This window comes from Mastigoproctus giganteus, chromosome 13, assembly GCF_048544385.1.
Source record: "Mastigoproctus giganteus isolate SK-2022 chromosome 13, ASM4854438v1, whole genome shotgun sequence".
Taxonomy (NCBI): domain Eukaryota; kingdom Metazoa; phylum Arthropoda; class Arachnida; order Uropygi; family Thelyphonidae; genus Mastigoproctus; species Mastigoproctus giganteus.
In genome coordinates, this window is record NC_143587.1 from 59,689,465 (window position 1) to 59,706,059 (window position 16,595).

General features: G+C 35.9%; 1 protein-coding gene across 3 annotated transcripts in view; it reads right to left on the bottom strand.

Annotated features, from left to right (window-relative positions):
* The window catches only part of LOC150076090 (cationic amino acid transporter 2-like), a 259,400-nt gene that overhangs the window by 105,650 nt on the left and 137,155 nt on the right, over nucleotides 1–16,595 (bottom strand). For all 3 annotated transcript variants that reach the window (XM_090387002.1, XM_090387001.1, XM_090387000.1), the window contains exons 7-8: nucleotides 12,196–12,310; nucleotides 8,715–8,937 (exon numbers count right to left, since the gene is read on the bottom strand). In XM_090387002.1, the coding sequence (XP_090243128.1) occupies nucleotides 8,715–8,937; nucleotides 12,196–12,310 (338 nt within the window). The remainder of the gene's footprint in view (nucleotides 1–8,714; nucleotides 8,938–12,195; nucleotides 12,311–16,595) is intronic.

Sequence of the window (16,595 nt, forward strand, 5' to 3'; positions counted from 1 at the left end):
TTTAGGAACTGGCTGGATATGAGCAAATTTCCAAGCAGAAGGAAAAACACCTTTGGAATAAGAAAGTGAAAAAAAGCGGCAAAGAATAGGATTAAGTTCAGGAGCACAGGTTTTGAGTACAATCGAGAAATACCATCAGGACCTGGAGCTTTCTTAGCATCAAGATTCATCAAAATTCTTCTGATATCCTTTTGACGGAAGACCACAGGAGCATTGAATGGAGCTTGTTGGGGATGGTGGGAGGTGTTTTACCAAGATCATTAATACATGAGCTGGAAGAAAAATGGGATGCTAGCAGGTCAGCTTTATCCTTGGCTGAAGTGACAACAGAACCATCTGGTTTGGACAGAGGTGCGAGCAGAGATGGGCAAAAGTTGCGGCCAACAGCTTTGGCAAGAGACTAGAATGCTCGGCTACCATTAGGGCAAGAAGCAAGTTTTCTACTCTTAGTCTGTTCAAACTCTAGTTTGGACTGATTAATAACTGCTTTACAATTGTTGCGAGCTTTGGTGTAGGCAGAAAATGAAACTGAAGAATTAGAAACAAGCCAATTACGATATGCAACATTCTTCTCTTGAACAGCCTTAGCACATTTATTGGAAAACTAAGGTTTAGATAAAGGATGAGATATTAAAGTGGAGTGTGGGATAAAGGATTCTATTCCTGCAAGAATAATTTCACTGACACGATCTGAGCAAACGTTGACATCAGAAGTTTTGAAACAGTAATCCGACCAAGGAAAAGAAGTCTCGCATGTCATCCCATTTTGCATTCTTCTAATGCCAAACAACACGAGGTTGGGAATAGCCATGAGATAAAGATTCCATTGGAGAAGAGCCAATCACCAAGTTGTGATCTGAAGTGCCTAATGGACCTCTCACTTCATGGTGTGGTCCACCATGAAAGGCTATTATATAAACTGGAGGAAATTGGGATTAGTGGTAAGAACCTTTAATGGATCAGAAGTTGGCTAAAAGATAGCAGACAGAATGCAGTCAAAAACGGTCATTCCTCAGGGTGGACTAGTATAGCAAGTGGTGTGCTTCAGAAATCAGTACTGGAACCATTCCTGTTTCTAATCTTCCTTAATGACTGATAAGGAAGTGTGGGAAAGTCGTCAAAGTCTGCTGATGATTTAAAGGTAGGAAGAGCATTCTGCTTCTAGTTGCATACCATAGTGTAGGAAACCCTTGGCATTCCTACTCTATGGCATTGGGGAAGGTGCCAAGGGCACCAGTATCAGATAGGGCACCAATTACAGGCCACATCAGTTCCGTGCCAAGCTATTTTGCCACCTGAGGCTACCTGACAAAATGGCATCCCTAGATGATGTCGCATCAGCATGAGAGCAGAGAACAGGGTGAAAATTAATTTTCGCCTTATTTTTAATAATGGCGTGTTTTCGGAATTCAATTCAAGCCTGCATGCATCCTTAATACATACTGCTTAGCAGCATAGATCAATTTGCCATCCAGAACATAGCTTTGAAGGGACCAATCAGGCGACCACTGTGTGCATTCTACGATACTGAATACATTAGAAGTTATAAATAATTACAATAAGCCACTCCAAACCTGGAAGTGACAACGAAAACATACAGAATTCGAATGAGATTGAAACAAATGATTATGCAGATGAAAAGGAAGTCCAAGAAAAAGCCCAAATGGTTGAAGTTATAGTTATTTTAAAAGAATTAGAAAGTATGGAGAATAATGAACAACAGTTGGCAGAAATGATGGCAGCAATAATATTAATACAGAACATGTATTTCACAGAACATTAATACATAACAATAATATTAATATGGAACATGTATGTCTGAATTTTAATGATCTAACCACATGGAATTTTAATATCCACAAAAACAGATCTCTTATAGTGCAACATGGTCCTCAACATATGTGTGAAGTACTTATCCTGTCACTAATGGCCAGTGTTTCAATAATTCATGGAAATACAAAAATTAAGGTATTGAAAAAAAGAGAGGAAATGGTAATTTTATTGCAAAGATGCAATACAGTATATTGTTTTCCATGCCTCTTATTTGTATCTGGCAGAAATAGTGTTCCATTTTGCAGCTCAGATGGATTTAAGAACTGGAAACATCTAAACCAAATGTTCTATTTCATAAGGATGCATTACAACACAAACAATTTCACAAAATGGAAATTATTAGAAAGGCATCTTCAGAAAGGTGGACTAATTGACGATGTTGCACAAGCAGCACTAAGAAGTGAAATTTCAAAATGGTGCCATATATTGAAAATAATATTAAAATGTATATTGTTCTGTGCTGAAAATAATTTGGCATTTCGTGGACATGCTAATAATATTGATACTGAAGAAAAAAATTTGTGGTATATTTTTAAACTTGATCAAATTTGAGAGCCAATTTGATGTTGGTAGGAAAAATGCTCTGGAATCACATATTAAACACTACACTAATTATTTATCACCAGAAATTCAGAATGAATTTATTAATTTGTTAGCATCAAAAGTAGGAAGTGAAATAATAAAAGAAATCCAAATAGCTAAATATTATAGTATAATATTTGATAGCACTCCAGATGCATCACACAGAGACCAATTAACAGGAATTATTCAGTATGTAAAATTTTCAGATAGCTATTTTATCGTCAGAAAAATACCCTGAAATTAATCAAGACCAATTTAAAATTGAAATCAAATGCTTTAAACACCAAGTAATTGAAATATTAGAAAACAAAAATCCCCATACAATATATCATTTAGATATTTTAAATGTATTGGCTAATGGGAGTTGCAAGAACCCTATCCAAATATTGAAAAAGCTCTTAAAATATTCCTTAAAATGCCAACAACAGTAGCCACTGCCGAAAGGAGTTTTAGAAGGTTAAAACTTGTTAAGAATTATTTGAGATCGAAGTCAGGGCAAGAATGCATTTCACATCTATGTCTCCTTTCAATTCAACGTGAACTTGCTAGAAAATTTGACTTCGATGAAATTATCACAAATTTTGCTGACACTAAAGCAAGAAGATATAAATTAAAAATTAACATAAAATTTAATAATTTTATGTTCCTATATAATAACTATTGCCTAAACTGCTTGAAGGCCAGAGGTGCGAACAAAAAGCGTACCCAGTTAAGTCTCTCGTAATCCATTCGTTATATGGAAATTTTTCTTCATTCTAGGGAAACTATTGTAATTACCAAGGGAAATTTCAAAACTTTTGCAAAATAGAAAAATTTCCTATAAAGAAGTTCATTAAAAATAGGTCCAACTGTATTTATTATGATTTTACTAATTATGGAAAAAAAAAGCACAAATTTGCCAAGAGTGCTAAAAGCCTAGCTATGCCTCTGGTTGCACATATGGTCTGTAAAAGTCAACTAAAATTTAATGCTTCTAAATGTAATATTTTGCACCTGGGAACAGAAATCCAGGAGATACTTATAAGCTAGGAATTAAAAGTAGTTCAGGACAAAAAGACCTTAGAGACTGTGGTAAAATAAGATAAGAAATCTACTATGTAGCATAAAAAGGTAGCTAGGAAGGCACATCATGCCCTGTCTATGATATATAGGTCATTTATAAGTAGGGAAAATGATATCATTGTCCCTTTATATAAGATGATGGTGAGACTGCATTTAGAATATTGTGTTCAGGTCTGGAGGTTACACCTGAAGAAAAAGAGCATCTAGAAAGGTTTCAAAGAAGAAGAAACCAGGAAACCAAATTGGTGAGGGGGGTACTAATCAATGTTCATAAGAATAATAGTTTAGAAGGTGCGAACCTACAAAGGTTGGGAACCAGGCATCTGGTGGGGGGGAGAACCTAACTGAGGTATGTAAGGCCCTAAAGGGGATCATTAAAAAGAATGATAAGAATGATATTTTCACTCATAGGAGAAACAGGAAATAGGAACCACAAATGTAATATCTTATGAAGTAATAAATGTTTCTTATGTAGAAATGCTGGTTCTTATGTAGTTTACCTTCCGGAAACATGCTGTAGATCTCTAGTACAAATTACCTGTCATGGTAGTTGAGGCAGTGTTTGATCAAGTTCAGAGCAGAATTGGATAGTCACTTTGATATGATGAAGAAAGTGCAAGTGATTGTGAATTTTTTCCTTTTTTATTTTTCATTGGTTGTCCACTTTCTTGCATCAGTTAGGCATTACAATACTAATACAAACTGATTCATGGGGATAGAACAGATGAGTTTAATTTTAGAGCATATATAATATAATGTCTTCATAAAATTCAAGAACGTTTCCTATAAGAAAGGCTAAAATATAAAGAGACACAAACACAAACTTTACAAAAACAAAGTTACAAGGCTTGTTTCTTTAAATTGCTACTAAGAAAACCTCGTCAGTTAGCATTAGCATTAGTAGAGGCATTTGATGCAAGAAAGCAAGCTTATGCAGCATCAGCCAAAAAATATATATAAATAAATAAATCAAAAATAACCAGTTCCACTTCATAGCTCTGTTCGTTCGAAATACCTGTCCAGCTGAGCCTTAAACTTATTCAGGCTACCAACCTCCACGACAAGGGATGGAAGTCTGTTCCACCAACCAACCACCCGCTGGCTAAAGGCAAATTTCCTCACGTCTATCCTACATCTGTCTTTGCTCAATTTGAATTTATGCCCTCTCAGGTGATTATTCTGAGCAAGAGGAAGAATCCCATCAGCACTGAGCATGCTCAAACCATTCAAGGCTTTATACACCTCTATCAGATCACCTCACTGGTGCCTAGTCTCCAGACACTGTAATTTGCAAAACTTAAGTCTTTCTTCGTAAGAGCACCCCTTTGTTCCATTCACTAATCTTGTCGCCCTTCTCTGTACTCGTTCCATTAGTTCTACATCCTTCTTGAAATGAGGCCTCCAGACCTGCATACAGTACTCTAGGTGTGACCTGACCATTGCCTTATACAAGGGAATAATCACCTCTTTATCCCTGCTAGAAAAATTCCTATATATCATCGACAATACACCATGAGCTACTCTTGCAGCCCGTCTGCACTGCTCAGAAAACTTCATATCTGCATGCACAGCCACCCCCAGGTCCCTTTCATTCTCTACCACTGTCAGTGTAGTACCACAGAGTTGATACGTTGCTCTGGGGTTGCTGTTTCCCATATGTAGTACTTTACATTTGTCAATGTTAAACTTCATTTGCCACCTCTCAGCCCATCTGCTCAGCCTTTCCAGATCCTGTTGCAGTAGCGTAGTGTCCTTGACAACCCTGCCAACCTTCGTATCGTCTGCAAACTTGGACATTAAGCTTGATATACCATCATCAATATTATTTATAAATACAGAAAACAATAATGGACCAACACTGAACTCTGAAGGACTCCACTAATAACATTAGTCCATGATGAGCAATGTCCATTAATTACCACTCTCGGTCTTCTCCCCCTCAACCACCCCTTTATCCATAGCAGCAATTTGCCTCCAATGCCACACTGCTCCAATTTGTGCAGCAGTCTTCCATGTGCAACAGTATCAAAAGCCTTTCTAAGATCCAAGTATATAATATCCAAGTTATTCCCTGCATCCACTTCTTTTGTGACTGCATCATAGTATCCAATCAAATTGGTCAGGCAAGACTTCCCCTTAACAAAACCATGCTGTGTCTGAGCTATAACTGAAGTCTTGTCTAGATGATCCTGCAGTGCTTCTTTAACCAGTGCCTCCATTAATTTTCCGGGAACAGAAGTTAAACTAACAGGTCTATAATTACTTGTGTCGCCCTTTGATCCTCCTTTGTGAATTGGGGTCACATTTGCACATCTCCAGTCCATGGGTACTTCCCCTGAGTCCAAGGAAGCTCTCATAATTATAGCTAACGGTTTGCTTACTTCCTTTGCTGCCTCCTTTAATATAACTGGATAGATCCCATCCACCCCAGGTGCCTTTCTCGTATTTATCTTCAACAATTTCTCCTCCACTTTACTCTCAGTTATTACAAGATTCTCTAGCTTACTGTCAGAGTTGAATACACCTCTGGCATTCCCCTCGCTGAATAACTCCTCACGTGTGAATGTCGATGCAAAATATTCATTTAGTTTGTTAGCTACCTGAGCAGGATCATCAACAGTTGACCCATCGATATCAAGTGGACCAATCTGATTCATCCCCTTCCTTCTAGAGTTTACATAAGTAAAGAAATCTTTGCTGTTTTTCTTTGCATCCCTTCCCAAAGATTTCTCGTAGTCTGCCTTCGCCTACCTAACCTCCTTTGTAACTTGGTTACAGATCAACTTGTATCTATCATAAGCTTCTGTGTCATGTGTTAATTTGTATGTATCCCATGCATTTTTCTTCTCTGCCATATGTCTCATTAGTTCATCTGACATCCACTTAGGCCTAAACCTTGAACAATATTTCTTATTTGGTATGTAAAGCCTAGTAGCTTCCAAAATAAGTTCTTTGAATGCTTCCCATTTTGAATTTGCTGTTGGTAACATCATCAGTTGGTCCCACTGTATAGAATTTAAATACTGTCTCAGTTCATCGTAGTCGCCTTTATGAAAGCAATAACCCTTCCCTTTACCCCTAATGGTAGTTACCTCTTTTGAGTAAATCCCACTTCAGCACACTGTGATCACTGCCACCTAGTGGCTCATTTACCTGCAGATTCTTAATGCTTGAAGAATCACTACTGATAATCAAATCAAGAGTATTACTCCCTCTAGTTGCCTCCCGAACATGCTGATATAGAAAACAATCATCCAATAAATCCACAAAAGCCTTGCTAGTGTGTGAGTGACCAGCCCCCAAATTCTAGTCAATATCTGGGAAATTAAAATCCCCCATTATAAGACTCTCTGATTTACTGGCCCACTCTATTTCCCTGTACAATTTCTTATTATACTCATCAGAGTCATTAGGCCTATAGCAATTTTGATCTCCCAATGCCTATGTCACACCAAACTGACTCGACACTGCTCTGTCTAGCAATGTCGACTGGCTTCACTTCTTTGGATTTTATGTATTTCTTAACTAATAGCATAACCCCTCCTCCCTTCCTATCCTGTCTATCCCTTCTGTAGACATTGTACTCCCCAAAAATCAGTTCTGCATTCCTTATATCTGTGTGACACCACGTCTCTGAAATCCCCACAATATCTGCCTTTGATGTTTTGAGCAATACCTCAAATTCATCAAATTTATTTTCTAAACTCCTAGCATTGGTGTACATGCAAGTATACATACACCTGTTCTTTTTCTTAGCTATCCTAACACAACCCATGTGTTTACTTGTACCACAATGATTCCCAGCAGTCTCTGAAAGATCCTGCATCTTATTTTCCAGGCTGTGGCTCATTCCAATAGAAGCAGTGCAAGAATCACTTTCACCTCTGCCAGTGGCTACTGTTAATCTATTAGTCCTTGTATCCCCCAATCTAGCAGTTTTCCGACCCACCTAACACTGCCTCGATAGCATCAGCAAACATTCTTGCACCCTTTCTATTTAAGCGTATCCCATCTCTGTAGAAGCAGTCTCTCCTGTTAACAAGTACAGACCAGGCTGAAAAAAATTCTACCCCTTGAGCCTTGTACAATCTTTCCAGGGCCGAATTGATCGACAGGGCTCTCATCATATACTCCCTCCTATCGTGTCTGGGCAGAATTGCAGACACTTTCAAATTCAACCCTAATTCACGGCTTTTTTTTCAACAGTAACCTGTACTTGTTTCAACAACTTTTTTCAACTTGTTTCAACTTTTGTTTCAACTTGTTTCGACATTATAATATAATGTCTTCATAAAATTCATGAACTTTTCCTATAAGAAAGGCTAAAATATAAAGAGACACAGACACAAACTTTACAAAAACAAAGTTACAAGGCTTGTTTCTTTAAATTGCCATTAAGAAAACCTCGTCAGTTACTGAGGCTCAACCATCAACTTCTGGAGCTTGTATCTCTACAGCTACCCCAACTTTCCCAGACAATGCTGATTATTTTTTTTCTGATGAGGAAAAATAATCAGCATTTAACAACCTATCATTCCTACATTTCAAAGTAAAACAGTGGAAAAGGGAAATGTTTTTCCTTTATTTGTCAAAATTTTCATATTTTTTGTATATTTTAAGCCTGGCACTCCAATTCAAGAAAACCCAGCATCCAGAAAACCCTCATATTCAAAGCTAATCATGTATTACAAGTTTTTGTTTTAACTCAATTTGCTCTAAGTGCTTCACTCTCTTAATTTTTCCCAAACCATTTCCAAATATCCCTTACCTTGTGGTTTGTGACCTTAGAATTGTGCTCTTGTGGAGAGCCAGAAACTGGTCTTCACATTGTGCTTGACTGTCCACAATATCTGGACCTCTGAGTGAGGTTGGAGAGAGGGATGCCCACTCTCTCTCATTCCACATTGGTGGAGCTCTGTAATAACAAAGATTACTTCGGCATGTTTGTTGAGTGTAGCAAGAATGTCTTTGACATAGGGTACTAATTACTGGATAGGGTTACCTACCTCCTTGTGGTGGGGTAGGGATGGGGATGCCATCCCCGCCGAGAGGCCAAATGGTCATTCTTTTTATATTTTGTTTTATTATTTGAGTTGACGTTGTGTTTTGCAATGATTTATATACTAACCCGTTGAACATGGTTACAGTTGCAACTCACAGTTAAGAACTAGGTGTATATGGGTGAAAGCCCGGGAGACAACTAAGATGAGAGTTCGTTCAAATGACAAATCCCTTACCTTGTTGACAATCCTGCTAGAGCACCAATTGATACAATCCACTTTGCTACTGGCCATTTTATCATATCAAAAACATATGGTAGAGGTGCTGCTTTATCTTGATCATAATATGGCCACATTAATGTCTGAACTGAAGATACGCCAAAATAAGCCAAAAAAACACAGGTCAGTGATAGCACAATACTGATTGGAATTGCTGTTTGAGGATTTTTTGCTTCCTCTCCTGTAAAACAGATAAAACAATTTAATGGATAGTACGCAACTTACTAATGTTCAAATTAAAGAATGCCTATTATAAATTAAATATTATACAGGTCGACCATCACTAATCCGGCAGCATTGGGACCTGTGGGGTGCCAGATTAGTGAGTTTGCCGGATCACCAGTGGTTATTTTAGCACATAAATTTTACCCAACAGCTAACCACGTCCTTCTACCTTTAACATGTTGACTGCTAAGCTAGTTTTAAAAAGAAATTCCCCAGGGGCCAAAACATATTTAGGAAATAATTTGGTTAGTAATTCTAAAATAAATATTGTAATGTCAGTGTTGTAGTTTTTTCGTTTAAAATATATTAAAAAAAGTCTTTTTTTATATCACATATATGTGGCTAACATGGCCACATATGTTGGCTAAATTATTTTTTGAGAAGCCGTGTCGGCCACATATGTATGATGCTATTACGGCATACATATGAAGGTCGTTTGTGATTAGTTTATTGCATGTGTGGTGAGCGCTGCAATAAAACTAATTACGATAAAATAAACTCTCAAACATCGCAATAAGTTTGTGAGCATTGTTAGAGATTTTGTTAAAACAAGTTCGTTAGTGTGCTGTATAATCCATCATATTGAGTTGTGTTTTTCTGCAAGTTTGTATAAGTGTGCTGTTAAAAAAAAAAAAATCTAAAAAGGAATGGCTAAAAGAAAATTGCTGAGATAAGAGGAACTGAGAGAAATTGCTGGAATTTACAATTAAGCAGAGTTAAACTTCTCACAGACACATCGCTGTTGAGTTTTTTCAGAAGTTCAACTTTATCTGTTATGGACAATGTACGGTGTTTGCACTTTACACCACGAAAGGCACTTCCTTTACGCATTGGAACCATGGCTGGGGCTAAATGTGAGCAGATTATAATAATAAATGCAGAAAAACAAGTGGGAATGAAGGTCATCTGGGTTCAATGTTTACGAGTTCGTGCCAACAGCTGATGTTACAACCAATGCCACTAAAACAGTAGTGGCAGGTCGGTGCACCGACCCAGGAAATTAGAAATTATGTTCGTTGAAATTATGTCCGAATTAGCGGTGGCTGGATTACTGATCGTCGACCTGTACCTCTTATAAAGATTAACAAAAACACAACAAAATTTTAAGATAAAATGAATCATAATTTGTTATTCATCAACTGAGATGGATTTTGAGCTCTCAAACACTATCGACAGATCAAGGGCAACACGATAAATTAAACTGAGGATCAGAAAGAATAAATTAGCTACACAAATTTTATTAAATAAACTATCTACCAAAAAAGAAAAATGAAACATTTAAAAGGGAAAAAAAAGCTGATATGAGAAGTGAAGGGCATAACTGAATCACACAAGTATGCTAAATAAATGTTAAGCATGGGGAGCATACCATTCCTCCATCTCTTCTATCTGAGGTCTTTAGGGCACACGCAGAATCCAAGGCGACCCCTAAGCTGTGGGTCCAGTTTGGTGATGATATTTTACTTCCTGACTTCCTTGTATGACATCACAACAAGGAGTATTTAGAAGAGTTCTGCTCCTACAAAAACAACATTCACAAGGTTGTAAGCTTTGCCATTGAGCTGGAAGAAAGTAACTTTGGATATGCTTGTGAAGAAGGCAGAAAATGGAATAACCATCAGCATATTGCAAATCCAATGACATAAAAAAAAGTTTTGAAATTTTATTCCAAACTTCCTCCCAAAGTGTCAAGGCCAACACAGCGAAGGGCCAGAGCCTGGGTTCAGGCCCTTCATCCTGCAGTCCTATAGAGTTAGGACCAGAAAAGAACAGGATAAAAAACTTATTATTGAGCAACAATTACTCAAAGGAATTATTCTTCAAAATAATCTTACACACTCCAAATAAATTACAGGTGGGGGAAAGAAAGTGGAGCTTAAAAAAAAAAAATAAAAATAAACTAACACCTTACCTTATCTCTCCAGGATGGGAGGAAAAAGTATCCAGAATAGTGAACATACATAAAGTCCAACATTCTTTATAGGTAACAAAACACAGAAGCAGATCCTAAGGGCTACCTGAGGATCTGCTTCAGAATCACTACCACTTTGTATATTGTATATCTCTATTTCTGAACCAGAGTCTGCAGTCATGGTTGTAGGATAGATGTGCAAAAATTTGTTTCCAGCCAGGCAGTAATTTATTGTTGGAACAAACTTCCATCTGATGTTGTGGAAGTGGGTAGTAAGAATAAATTCAAGGAAAGCTTAGACAAATTATCAAAGTAGATAGGTGATGTGGGAAGTGTTTTTTTTACTGATGCTGTATCTATCAGCTTGCTTCCTTGCATCATTTGCTGCTACTCTCTCCTTGAAAACCTTGGCCTTACATCAGTTCAAGCTTGTTGGGAATTCTAACATCTTGTGTTTTATAGTTGGAATCTTGGTACTTCCTACAATAGCATATTCCCTGCCTGCTGTTCCTTGAATTGTAAACTACTCTTAAGGAAACCTTATTGAGGAATAATAAGTGTGTTGGTAGTTTATTTAATGTTGCACTGAAGATTTTTACCCAGTGGGATACTGATCCCAACCAATATGTTTCTCTGTCAACTGTGAGATCATCCCCAAAAGAAAGCAATCCTTGCAGAGCTATCTAGTTTGAATGGATGTTTTTGTCTTTCTGTGAGATCATTCTTGAAGAAAGTAATTTTCCACATGAACCATCAATTTCCACATGAGAAAGAAAATTCTCTACAACATTCTCTACATATTCAAAATTTAGGAAAAGATTTGCTTTTACAAAATGGCAGACCCAGTTCAAGTGCATGCACATTAAAATTTGTGCTATAGACACCCCTTTGGGCTACTTTATTCAGGTCATATTGTATATATTAAATTATATTTTATTTTCTGCTATTGTTGTTATTATTTATACTCGTATGATGCAACAGCATCTAAATTATGCACTGTGTGTATCGTTTCTGTACACAGTGTGTGTTCACAAACCAGTTTGCATGTTGTACAGGCTGAAAAACACAGAATAACTCAATTTCCTCCACCTGAAATCAGCTAACTACATCTCCAATTGATGTCATTAAGAATTCTTCCATTTTCTCACTGGATTGGAACCTAGACCTCTCCAAATGAGTGGTAAGGAAAAATCAATATACTGTTACAGAGAATATTTTACTTACTACTTCTGTTATAACCTTGTGATTTGTGGTCAGAAAGAAAATAAAATAAATCTCCATAACTAAGATTCATTATCTCACCTGTGGTAGCTATGATATCAAAACCAACAAATCCATAGAAACATGTTGCAGCACCTGACATCATGCCACTAACACCATAAGGAAAAAATCCACCCGTGCCATAGCCTTCCTTCACCTAAAGTTATGTAAAATAACAAATTATTTATAATTATATAATATTTCAAAATTTTGCATTTGTATACTGGTTTTATAAATCTTTACAAGCAATAATAGAAATAGAAATATGTCAATTTCTGTCATGGGGAGGTTACGTAATACATGTTCCAGAATGTACTTTTTTTTAAATAGTGGTGTTATTATCTTTGAAATTTTGATATAGTCCAGGAAGATACCAGAACATACGATGACACCAATTTACTAAGACAATTTCTGAAGAAGAGTGACTGAATCCCTTAAATACTACATGCAGAGTTGTAATCAAGTATTAGGGAGGAGACAACAGTAGAACATAACTTGTCAGAGAAGTTAGATAAGAGTTTCAACTGATTTGAAGGGAATCCACCCAGAAACCATTTACCTATATGTTGTCAGGAATTATTAATTTGCTTTTCTGTTACCACATGAAGCTTCAGAAGGGTTTGAAATTTTTGCTATGATGAGGAATGAGTTGAGATAATTTTTATGCTGATTCTTGATGATCAGCAATGAACTATGGCAGAGTGGGTTATGTCGTCATTCCCAAGCATGTAAAAAGGAGGAGAGTTATGCTATGGCCCAGTAAGCAATTTACATAAGAAGAAAATTGCTAAAGAAAACAAGAAAAGCTTAAAAATTTGTATGTGGCCATGAGAGAGGAGAGGAGAGGAGAGGAGAGAAGTAGTAGTAATGCAGATATGAAGCCCATTGACCAAAGTTGCAAGAATGTTAAAGGGTGGGAACCTTTTTCTGAATTCCAAATAAATAATTAACATAGGAATCTGGAATGTAAGAACACTCTATTAGACAAAGAAACAAGTTCTGGTAATCAAAGAAATGAACAGATAATTGAAGATGTTAGGACTAAATGAAACAAGATGGACAGAGGGGGAAAATAGAAAACCAGAAAAAAAAAATCTTATACTCAAGGCAAAAAAGATAACAAGCATCGAGAAGAAGTTGTGTTAATATTAACTAAAATAGCAAAGCAATCACTTATTGAATGGGAACCAATAAATGAAAAATTGTTGGAAGCCAGATTTAAGACAAAATGTATAAAAGCCACTGTAATAGTAACATATTCCAAACATATGACACTGAAGAACAAAATAAATATGAATACCACAATAATTTTCAAGGTTAGATTGGGTGTTTGAGCCCGTCACCACCAAATACGGAGGATGTGGAAAGGTCAGGGAATGACCACCGCATATCCCCGGAGCAATATGGCCTTAGTTGCTAATGCTCCTAAAATCCAAATAACAAACAACAAACAAACCCATGCCTTCACTGTTTAATATAATACTGGACTAGGTAATGAAAAAAAGCAAATACAGATATTATAGAAGTTAATTTGATTCAATAAAAGATCGGTTGGATAAAAAATAGAAAATTAGGAGACCTGGAATATGCTGATGACACCATACTCATCTCACAGTTAAGAACTTCAAAACAGAACAGAAGATTTGCAATCAAAACTTAGCAAAATTAAAGAAATATATGAAAAGTGGATTTTCAAATAAATATAAATAAAGCTAAAATAATAATAATAAATGATATAACTCTAGAGAGCTTTACATAGATGGAGAATGTACAGAGGAAACTGATGGCTCTGTATATTTAGGCAGTTATATATAAATAAATATACGAGATATAGTATATAGTTGTTAATCCAAAATATATACTCGTATACATTTATATTTAGGCAATATAATATATAAAGAAAGAAAAATAGAAACAGAAATAGTAGAAGAAAAGGAAGAGCATCCAGAATTTAATGGACTGAATAAAAATATGGAAAACAAAGTAAGTACACTAAAAACAAAAATAAAATTGTTTAATACTTTAGTTAGTACAACACTTACCAATGCAGAAGAAACATGGCCAATGAGAAAACAAGAGAGGTTAGACTAAACCAGTGGACGAATATAAGTTTAAGAAAAATAATAGGAGTACACTGGAAAAAAATAGAAAATATAACAAAGAAATAAGACAGAGCAATACATCTCATACTTCATAAAATCAAAGAGATGGAACTGGCTAGGACACATCTTAAGAAGACACAAGAATAACAGTGAACAAAACCTAATGGTAGGAGGGGAAAAAAAGGAAGACCTGGCAAAGAATCACTGAAAAGGAGAGAGGAAAGCAATCATGAGGGGAACCAGAAAGCTGGCAATGAACAAATGGAATGAAAGCAGCTTGTCGAGGCTCCAGGTCAGTGGTGCACAAACTGTGGGGCATGCCCCCAGAGGGGTTGCAGAAATTTTTAAATAAGTTTATTTTTTGTGTACATAAAAGCTAAAAACCTGTTGTTAAAATAACTTTTTCAATATTGTAGGTGTAGGGCCCTTGCTACTCGAACTAAGTCTGAGATACGAATGAACCCTACTGCCTACCGCCCCAGGGATACGCCTTAATTTTGCTCAACAGCTATGGATGCAAAGAAAACAGCTGACTAGTGCAACTTCTCAGTATGTATTAATACTTCTCAGTACCACTCAAACACTGAGTGATCCTGGAAGTACTATTCAATTAATCCCTTTAGCCCTTATTTCCTGCTTCCTACAGCAGCACAAATTCTTAAATAGCCTGTACTGTATTGCCTAAAGGCCAGAGGTGCGAATGTGCAGTAGCAGTAAATGTATATAGCAAGTGTTGCACACAAGCTTTATTCTGCTTCATAATTCAATGCATTCTCCCTGCTGCAATACAAATTATTTCAATTATGCATGGCGAAAAGTACAGCAATGATTTAAATCATTCCTCTATCCAGAGACAGTCTCGCGGCATATTACAGTTATGAAATTCAATTTATAAAATCGATTGAGAGAAAGTCCAGTTTTTGCAATACAGTTATATGAATCCACAGATATTTCAAACCTTGCTCAACTTATTGTATATGTCGGATACTGCTACGAAGGCGATATATTGGAGGATTTTCTATTTTGCAAAGCTTTGGAAGGAAGAATGATTGGCGAGAAGATTTTGATGTTATAAATATTTTCTTTCAAACAAATGATCTATCATGGAACAACTGTGTTTCAATTTGTATTGATGGCTACATTAACAGGAGAAAATAAAGGTTTAAAAGGCAAAGTAACGGAAACTGCTTCTATTAAAGCTTTTAATCATTGCATTATACATAGGGAAGCATTAGTAGTGAAGGAAATGCAAATTTATTTGCACGAAGTTTTGAAAGATGCAATAAGTGTTATCAACTTTATTGAAAGTAGAAGTTTAAATAGCAGACTTTTCACTATACCTTTTCATGGAATGGGATCCTTCGTGGTCTCAAACATGAAGTGTTATTGTTTTATCAGATACAGATCAGAACTTTGCTCAATTGTTTACAAATCAAAAATGGCTTGGAAAACTTAGCTACCTTGTTGATATATTTCAAAAACTTAATGATTTAAATTTAAGCTTTCAAAGGACAGGGAACAAATATATATTAATACTCAGTGATAAAATAGAAACTTTCAGAAATAAACTTAACCTTTGGAAAATTGAATTTCAGCGTAATAATACTGAAATGTTCCCATGCTTTTCTGATTTCGTTAATAGCAATAATATTGACATTTTACAATTTAGTGGTATCACTGCCACCCACATAACAATGCTAATTAAGAAATTTTTTCTAAATGATTTAATGTATCTCCAGAAAAAAAGTTGTATTGGATTCGTGATCCCTACGCTTTTGAAATTTCCCAAAATTTTCATGTCCCAAAATGACCACTGAGCAAAAGATCTTATTGACCTGTTGTCTGACGAATATTACCTGCTCATTTCAAGACTACTTGTGAAAAATTTTGGCTATCTCTTCGAGATGAGTATCCAGAATTATCGAAAATGGCAATACAAATATTGCTACCTTTTGGGTCTACATATTTATATGAGGTTTGTTTCTCAAAATTAACAGCTATAAAAACAAAATAGCATTCCAGACTTGATGACCATCCAGAAGATGACCCAAGATCAGCAATTTCAAATGTTGTATCCAAATATTATCAGTTATCCAGGCTCATTCTTCTCATTAATTGTTTTGTTTTGTAATTGTTCATTTTTAATTGTTTTGTAATCTTAATTGAAGAATAAGAATTTGATCTGTTCTTGCTGTATTCAATTAAAATATTAAATAATTATTTTAATGTGCAAATTAAAAAGGAAGCAATTGTTTATTCCTTTCTCAGTACTCAAATAAAATTTTGTACTACATAATTTATAAAATGTCATTTTTCTTCTCTAAAAATCTGGTTATCCTC